We start from the raw sequence: 9,745 nt of genomic DNA, 5'->3' as shown, positions 1-9,745 counted from the left end.
CGGGAGGGGGGGCGACTCGCTTCAGACTCGAGAGGGATCCGGCCGGTGTGTCGTCTATACAGTGATACCACGGTGCTTCGAGCGACTGTGGCTCGTTGGTGAGAGAGAGAGAGAGAGAGAGATGGTCGTACATAGGCACTTAGAGAGGGATAAGACAGAGAGGGATTGAGAGGTTGGTAATGAGTGAGTGAGTGAGTGAGTGAGAGAGAGAGAGAGAGTGAGCGAGACCAAAACTGTCCCTCCCCTCGTTCTTCGAGGTACGATACTCTCTCTCTCTCTCTCTCTCTCTCTCTCTCTCTCTCTCTCTGTCCCTCACTCTCTGGCACACTCCCCCTATAATAAGCTTGGTCCCCTCCGCCGTTGCACGGCGCAGCCTAGCCAGCCGTAACACCGACGAACCAACGAACACCCGTCACTAGTATTTTAGTCGAGCCGAGTTGCGAAGGGAGTTGCGGTTCATCCTAGCGTGTCGTCCTCCTCGCCGCCGCCGTCGTTGTTGTCGTCGTTGTCTCCGTCGTCTTTATCGCGATCGCAGTCGGGGTACCGTCCCGCGGTGTCGCTTGGCCATTTGGACAAAACGAAAGGCGGCCCTACGAACCCCGCTGCGTCGCCCTGCTCCCTTGCTGGTCGCCGCAAAAGTCGCGACTGTGTCGCATTTGCCTCGCGGATAAGCCAGATCGGCGGACAGGTGGCGCTACTTGTGTTACGGGATAAACGAGAAGCGCGGAACGATCGATGGAAAAATCGATCGACGGATAATCGAAGCCGTTTAATCGGGAATGCCAAACGATCCTGTGAATAATAAATCGTTATCGTTATATCTATAATCATTTTGTGACATCGAATTGGCATCCTTTACTACGTCGTAAACGGTGGACACTTGGAAACGTCAAATTACTTTGAATTTCCTACGCCGACCAGCTGCTCCATCTGTACGCGGGAGCTTTCGTTCTTGGCGGGATTTTTAAAAAGAAAAATTAACCCACCTTCGTAATTCGTCCCTGACGTCATACCCCTGACCTGGGTCAACGTGACGGGGGGTGCTATTCGTATTGTTCGAATATACGTGAGACACCACGTACCCCAGTGAGACTTGGACTGTCGGGGAGGGTCTTTTGACTTTGCACTTTGCCGAAGCAGCCCGGATCAATCGACCGAGTGCTCGATAACGGCGTCGCCTCCCTGTCATCGGAGTGTTCCAGGAGCGTCTCGGCGGTGCGCGTCGCGCCGAGGTGCCTGCGCTCCCTCGCGACATTTAATATTCTCGGCGTTGCTCTGCCCGAGCGGCCGTTGTGCAAGATATTCGGAAATAGCCGGGTCGCAGTAATGAATTGATAGCGAACACATGGTGGACACATGATACCAAAGCCTTTGGAGGGCCAGCCGTGTCGTCTTGATGCGGCCTGCTGCCGCTGTCTTTACTACCGATGCTGGTGCCGTTACTGCTGCAGCCTTAGCTGTGGCTGTCGAGGCTTAGCATGGGATAAAGTCTTGGCGAGCACCTTCGGTGCCATCTGAACGCAATTTCGACCTCGGGACGTTAATTGGCTTTGAAGGACTTTAAAAGGGAGAAGCTCCCTTCCGGAGAAGACCTCCGTCCTCTGCTACCTCGTCCTGTCGCGCCTCGCGACCGCCTCGTGTTTCTTAACGCGAATGCTGCGCTTCCTCGCTATCGGGCAGCTGAACTGGATTTGACTCTGGATTTGCATTACGATCCAACTTCTTGGTAGACACGTGTTAAAATACCTACCCATGTGCTCGCGGTCACCCGTCACCTCGTCAACTGTCAACTGACCCAAGGAACGTAAACACGACCAAGGGACGCGGGTCCTGCGGATCGCCGGGATGACCGGAGGACTCGACTGAACTGTCACTGGTCCCACCGCTGGCGTCTGCTCGTGAAAGGGGCTAACGTGGATTCGTATATGAACGCCAAGTGCTCGAGGACGTCACTAATGTTTGTCGATTACGGGAGCGGCGATCACACCGGAATGGGAATCAAAGCCATGAAGTCCTTTGGCAGGTCCAGAGGTAGGAATATCTTTTATTTTTTTTTTTCGACATTTTTATCAATTTTTCATATCTCCTCGAGTCCTCGGCACACAGTGAGGATTTTTGGTAGTGCGTCGCGACGCCCGAGCGCCACGCTCGGATCGATCTGCCCATAATGGTACTTATGGCGGATCAACGTGACAGCCCGGTTATGCCACGCGAACGTGACTTATTCCAGGATGACGGGCATAACTGAAGTTGGCTACGCTAACCGATGCAACCTGCATCGCTGCTTGCTTCACGTCGCTCGGTTATTCATAGATAGCTTCGCTTCTCCAGATTGTGTTTATTACGGAATAGCGCTTTGCGACCATTTTTTTTCAATCACTTTTCGGTCGCCCGTGCATACCCAAGAAACAGGAACCTGTTTATAGGTGATATTCGTGATAAGGAGTTATCACTGTTATCGGGGTTGCTGTATATACAGTACTTTTTTTCTTCGACTCGGAAATACCAGGGTCGTCGTTGGTCTCGTCTTGAGATGCAAAAGGAATGAAATAGAGAATGAGAATCCAGTAGGAACTAAAAGAGATGGAGATTCGGGCTGAAAATTATTGAAATTGATGGTTAGGGAGACCAACTGAAAAAGTATTTAAAAAAAAAAAAATTTTTTTTTAATTATTAGTTTCGCGCTACGACCAAAATTGCCTTCGATCTTTGAAATTCAAAGTAAAGGCACGTATCCGTAATTACCTGGAAATCTTGAAGGATCCTTATATAATTTTCTATAATATCTATAAACGACGTTACATATCCATACGTGCCGGCAATCTTCAACGTACGTTATATCCCGTAGATGCGTATATGGTCTTGGATTCGCGCAGGTCGTCGCTTTCTCTCGAGTCGTTGCTTTTCGAGTTGCATCCGGGCCCCCGCTCGATCCCCGAGAATTGCCCGTGACTTTTCCGAGCGGTTTTTGAAAAAAAAAGATCAGACGCTGAAGATGAATTTCTTCGATCCTCTCCAATGAAAACATCGCTCGGCATCGCCGTTAATTACGAGTAACTACGGCAGCGATCTCTCGCGGTCGATCGTGAAAGTCGACTGGATTTTCGAGGGAACAAACAAGCAGCCAAGTATTGCGTGCCGCTCGCAGCCATCGCCGCCGAGTCTCCTTTAAGCATTTGCAACAATAGTTTTACACTCTCGTGGCGTGCCTAGTTAACAATGGACCAGGAGAAAACGTCCGAGAAACGGCGTCACTTCGCAAACAGTACTGCACCCATTCATTCGCAGCCACGAAGCCCATAGAAGTCCATACGCTCCAAATTACCCGTTACACGGTATATACTGCACGTTTAAAGCCGGATCGCTCGCAATTGGTAGACAGTCGTTACACGAAGAGCCGAGGTATAATAAAAACTCGAGCAAAGTCGTAGAGCGTGCAGGGCGGAGTGGCAATAAAATTTTAAACGTCCATTGAGAACTGAGAGAAAAAAATTATTCGCCATATATCTCAGTCATGAAAATTCGCTCCGACTGTTTCTGTCCTTCTCTAACCCACGCGGCGGCCAATAACTCCGTCTCTCTCGCACTCGCAGGGGGTATACAAAACTTGAAAAAAATCTCACTTCGAGAACAATCCGAAGTGACTTCTCGATAGTCGCTTTTTTTTTTTTTTTTTTTTTTTTTTCAAACCGTCCCTTTCCTTATGTTTACATAATTTGATAGTGTAAAATCAATCGAATGACTTTGTAAAGTGGCGTCTACGACAATCAGCCACAGACAGCTTTGTGAAGCTGAGTGTTGGGTTTGAGCAGGGTGCAGGCATACAATCTATAAATGTATCGTGATTGAAATGGTAACCGACGCCAACGAGAGGACAATACGTGCGACAAGGTCTCGGCGTAAGATAATGGCGCCTTTACATCGGCGCGTCAGGTCGTGGGAAAAGAATGAGAAATAGCGACGAGAGTCCTGGGGTTATACGGAGCTGGGTATATTTTCCTTTTTTCTCGAAAGGCACAGATGGATATTCAGTAACGTAATAATAAACGGGCGTCGGGCGAGCGAGAAGCTCGGTCTCAGTCTGGCGGACGCGATACACGCTCGCTGGACGTGACCCGAGGAACAATGCTAAATTCCCGTCCTCCCTCGGCCCTCCGCCCATCCCAACATACGTACGTAAAGCGTCGCTATACCGACTCTACCCAGCCTTACCCCCCCTCCGGCCCCTCCCGCCGTCACCCCTCGCCCATACTTCCCTCCTGAGCCTCACCACTGTCCATCCTTCTTCCTCCTCTTCTTTCCTCCCCCTGGCCTCCACCTTACCCAGCCGCAACTCGTGGCCCGTGCTAACGCGACGCCTCGTACATAACTATTTAATCTCCACCTACGCTCCTCGCAAACTAAGACCACCTTTCGATGCCACTTCAAGGCGTCACACGCGTCCTCGACGTCGTCCCAACAGGCATACACGCCACATGCCAGGATCCGAGTACCTATGGAAGTGCCAAAGGGGGATATGGGTAGGGAAAAAAAAAAATTTAATTAAAAAATTAATTTTTTTTTTTTTTTTTTTTTTCCTATATAAATAATCACTGTGGTCGACTATCAGCTGGGACAGAGATGACGCAGCTACCAGAGCGCATAATCAGGTTGCGATAATTGGTCCAGGATTCGAGGAGCCTGTTGGTGTGCGTATCCACGATAGGACGGGGGGGGGCCAGAGGGGAGTGTCTGGAGTCACTCAGGAAGTCGAGGCAGTTACTATCACTCGGCACACTCGGCAGCCACTATCTCGGAGAAACACGCGGTGCCACTGATAATCATTGGTTAACAATAATGCCGGTTGCTACTGGCTACCAGCTAACGAGCTCGCGATTAGAAGGGGGTCCTTTCTTTGTTGACTTCAAAAGTCACGGGAAAGTCCCGGAGGATCGCCATTTGGGAATTACCCGTAGGCTTTGTATATCTGTATGGCGGTTTATTTTTATTTTTTTTTTTTGTCGGTTGGGCTTTGTCGCAGCTTTTCGAAAAGGGGTTTCGTCCTTGCGGGCTTCCTCAGGGAATCACGGTAGCCGTGAGACTTTACATGGATTCGGCCCTCTCCCTCGCGCTAGGGTGACGATTCTTGTATTTTCTTCCCTCGGACCCAGATACGAGAGATTTTTATCCCTGCTGGAGGAGATAACGATTTATCTCTGTGCCGCCGATGGTGGCTTCGGGTCGGGGACTATTATTTTCATGGAATTAGTCAAGGTTACTCCTTCCGGTGTGAACTCTCCGAAAATACCGGCGGCTACGCTCGGCCAGGCTCGGGGCTTCGAGTTCGCGCAGAAATTCAGTTAAAATTACGTTGCCGGCTCTCCCCGTACATTTTATGCACCTCGATGTTAACGTCGTTCTCCGTCTTGCGATTTTTGATGGTCGTGGCCTTTTCTTTTTTTCTTTTTTTTTCCTTCTTTTTTTTCCGTCGTCCTTCATTTTTTTTTAACTCATGCGTTATCCTCTTTATTTTACGATGATTTATCGTGCGATTACGATTTCTACCTTACCGACGGTGGACTCGTCGCTCACCTCCCTCGTCAACGTGATTTACGCCTACCGAAATACGCGCCGGGTTAAATTTAGGTGTTCTAACATCGCAGGCGGCCTCCTGCGCCTACTTTATGGCGTATTTATGCACGACCCTACCCAGGGACACAGGGAAAGGGACTTGGGACTAAGGCTATGTATATATATACATATATGTATGCATATGGCAGAGAGTAAAAGCTAAGGGCAGTCTTTGCAAGAGCGACCGTTTCTCAAGGTGCTTCTATAAGGGACGAAAGCCTGTGGCTTTGTATTATACATGTGTATATATATATATATATACACACACGTGCAGTACAGTATGCGCAACAGGTGTATTAGCAGAGTTCCCATAGTACGATTAGCTCGCGTTTTTCCAAAGCATACAACGAGGGTACGCTCTATTAACTTACCTCTATTACGAATTTCCGTATAAAGATACAAAATACCCATGAATATATTCTAATAAATTTATCATCCCCAACTGTACTACCCAAGTGCACGGTATCCCGGTATAAAAAAAAAAAAACTAAGTTTCCGGTAAAAAGACTAATCGACCCAAGATACCTTTGACCTCTACGCGACAGCCACATGCTTTTTTGTGAAGATTTTGGAAATGCGCTTAGCGAAGCTAGTTCCGCGACAGCTGCCATACCAGAGTCCGCTATTGCTGTCGCTGCTGCCACTGCCGAGTGTTCTCGTGTGTCAAGGATGGAGGGACAGGAGTTAAGAGACTCGGAGCACGTGCCCCACGTCCGTTAATTCTCGAAGAGACCGACCGGTACATTTGGAGTGGTAGTTATTGAGAAATATTCGAGAAATAAAATCACTCCCTCCCGAGTACGGTATCACCGAATCTCTGCCGGCGACCATCTGTATACAGAGGCGGACAGAGAAAGATCGCAATGCCTCTTGGGAAAAAGTAACGAACTATTGGTAGGACTCTGGTGCGCATGCGCGGCCAATAACAACGCAAACCAAGACAGCGACCGATATTGAGTTTGAATCAATTTAAATTCGAAGTGAAAGAGCTGGACGACGAACGGCGGTAAAATTCAAATCTCTTAAGGATATCTTAAGCGGTCGGACATAGCTTTGACTGGAGACACGGGAATACGAATGCGTTTTTTAAGCCAATTAAGGTTATCGGCTGGTGGCAATATTCATCTGCAGGTATAATCAGCTCGGTGCTCGGTATCGCCGCAAATAACGTAACTTATGCAGATGTATGTAGAGCGATGAAGGGTCAAGTGTCAGTGGTCAAGGGTCAATTTTATTTAAATTTGCATACGATTGAGAAACGTACGAGTCGATCGTCTCTTTCGAATTAAACATATATCTACGATCGGTACGGAATATTATTATTATTTGAAAAAAAATTTTTTTTTACAAAACTACGTTCGTCAAAAGTCCCATTATATTAAACGTCATATACGTATACAATAATAAATCCATATTCACATATTTCCTATATAAAAAAAAAATTAATACTCAATCGAAGGCGCATTTTCAAAAATAATAAAAACAACAACAGCCGGTTGTCATATTTAATAAAACAATCACGACCCTCTTACAGGGAGATATATACAGAGGCCTTTTGATTTATAATGTAAATCACGAAAGGTATATCGTAGCTCGCGCGAGCTCGCACGAGTTGGTTACACGTTGTGACTGGTGGGCCCAAAGTCTATTGGCCAATCCCGTAGCGTCGTTCGGGGATCGTTCGGGGATCGTTCGGGGGCCCTACTTCGATATTCCGTTCGAGCAATTATATTAGGCACCTACATACCATAAGCGTCGTATCTACAAACGATAACATTGAAATTCCTCGCGGGGATCGTTGCGCTCGGCACGTGTGTTTTACAATCGATCCGATGTCTCCTCGTGCTGTACGTCGATATGCCCCTTAAATCGAGTCAGCCGAACAGCCGAACAGCCGAACAACGAACGAACGATCAGGGGAAAAGAAGGTCCGCGCGTAAGACAGTATGTAATCTATCGTACGTATACGTGGCACTCGAGCGCTTCATAAGCCCACGAGGTATATGGCTCACGATAAACCATAAGGCCAACCAAAGTACTTGGTTAAGGACTCAAAGAGTCGACGCACGTAACTTTACTATATAGCAACGTCGTAGGCACCTCTGTTCAGGGCATATGTACAAAAGCATCGGATGGGAAATAGGCTAAAGCCTGTAAATCCTATTGCTACCAGTTTACCTGAATCGTCGCTATATTTGGATGACAATTTTTTATGAAAACAAAAATTTTTTTTGCCAGGATACCATAAGGTCCCGTACTGCTTGCAGTAATGCTATGGAATAGTGCGGTGTGTATGTATATATATATATATATATATATGCACGATGCACCTGCAGCTGCGATGGCAGTTGCACCCCTCTTTGGTGTACGATGCTATCTAGGAAGTTCCACTTCGCTCTCCCTCTTTGCCTTCACTCACTCACTCTCTCTCTCTCTCTCTCTCGCTCTCTCTCGCCCTTGCCCTGCGACACCTGACGCACTCGCCGACTGTGTGAAGTACCATTAACCTGCCTTCTCACATGCGGGGACCACTTGTCTCTAGGCTACTGGCCGGCGATTCGACTCTAAATTCATACGTCGCCCGCGACGAGGGCGCCTTTATGTTTGGTAAATGCTTCTTCGGGTAGCATCGTATTATTTAAGACTTTCCTTTTTTCTGTTACATATGCTGGCTGTCGAGAGACTATTTTTGAGGTTAGGTGATATTATTATATTGGGTTAGTCTTGCAGTGTAAAAATTTGTCAAATTTAATTTTCACCTACGTTTGGGAGGTTTTTTCGTGATTTTTTTTTCTTTTTTTTTTCTTACGTGGGGTACTTTTTTTCTTATCGCGCGACGTCCAATCGATCGATTCGCTCGGTTTGACGTAGCCGACCACTGCCGAGCTTGTTGGGTCGCCTAGGAAATCACCGATGGATATGCAAATTCGCTTTAACCGAAAACTAGCTAGATTCCACGCAGGAAGTTGAGTAACTTTATCTTCTCTTGACTAGATTTATGATAGCTCACTATATACACTTGACCAGCTGTATGGTAATACATTGCGCGTATAATAGCGCCACTCGCACAGCTATGCTTTCGTGTACGATAGGGCGGCGTTGTTCTTGTTATTTTTATTAGTCCAGGTACCAAGAGCTAATTGGAAATTATTTCCCACGCTGCCACCCCCTCGATCTATCATTGCGTTACAGGTGATATTTTAGAATTTTTTTTTTTTTTTTGACTTTTGGAAACCATACATCAAGCGTTTGTCACGGTACTGGGGGAAATTTATTTTAATTGCAAAAAGAAAAAAAAAATGTGAATTTTGTGTAATTTTCTTTTTTTCCCAATTTTGCAGATATTCCGGCCCAAGTGCCGCCGCTTACGCCTGGGACCAACAAAAAGATGACCGAGGCCCTCAAGGCCTCGTTTGCCTCCTGGGAAAAAGAACAAATCCGTCTCAACATAACCAAAGGTCAGTTATACAGGGTTGCCAAAAATTGTACTAATTTTTTTTTTCTTTCTCTTCGTAACACCGAAATTTTAACACCGTATTTCGTTACCGTAAATTAACGTCGATCGCTCGTCAAGGAAGTTACGTCGGATTTCCAAAAAAGTGGTCGGTACAACTTTTATAAAAAAAAATTCAAATTCGTCAAATTTTTTTTTTTTTTTAGTTCCACTACGTAACAACAAAGAAACGCATTAATTAATCGCGCCACGACTCCATGCCCCGTAAGCATGCTCACTCACGGGTAAATAAAAGTATAACACAGAAGCCCACCACTGTTCAGCGACACGTAAACGCATAAGCAATGTCCATATTATGTCCCACACGTGTCATTACCACGAGGAATGTCGTACAAAGGTACGAAACAAAAATCATAAAATCCCAGCGCTGTCATTTTTTTTTCCCAAACAGACCCACGCGTCAATTTCCTACAATTTTGCATTCGTAGAAACGTATACAAAAACTATTATCACCGTTCGTTAAATGTGAATCGTAAAAAGTGATGATAAGAATTTTCCAAAAAAAAATTTATCAAACCAAATTTCGAAATTTTCGTTTTTGCCATTATTTTTTTGACCCCGAAAAAAATTTATACTGGAACAAGAGGGTGAAGAAAAATTGACCCCCCACCCCCCCGCCCC

The 9,745-nt window shown here is 46.5% G+C and overlaps 1 protein-coding gene across 4 annotated transcripts in view; it reads left to right on the top strand.

The window, feature by feature from the left end:
• Positions 1–9,745, top strand: part of LOC107263629 (protein C-ets-1) — an 81,277-nt gene that overhangs the window by 49,679 nt on the left and 21,853 nt on the right. For 3 of the 4 annotated variants that reach the window (XM_015731039.2, XM_015731049.2, XM_025080786.1), the window contains one exon: positions 8,952–9,068. In XM_015731039.2, coding sequence (XP_015586525.1) covers positions 8,952–9,068 — 117 coding nt within the window. Of the gene's footprint in view, positions 1–418; positions 2,032–8,951; positions 9,069–9,745 lie in introns of those variants that run through there. The other variant, XM_015731058.2, reaches the window with a different exon arrangement.

The sequence above is a fragment of the Cephus cinctus genome, unplaced genomic scaffold, assembly GCF_000341935.2.
Source record: "Cephus cinctus unplaced genomic scaffold, Ccin1 Ccin1_scaffold0013, whole genome shotgun sequence".
In the NCBI taxonomy this organism is placed as follows: domain Eukaryota; kingdom Metazoa; phylum Arthropoda; class Insecta; order Hymenoptera; family Cephidae; genus Cephus; species Cephus cinctus.
Note: the sequence above shows the minus strand (reverse complement) of the source record. Positions and strands in the feature narration are given on the sequence as shown.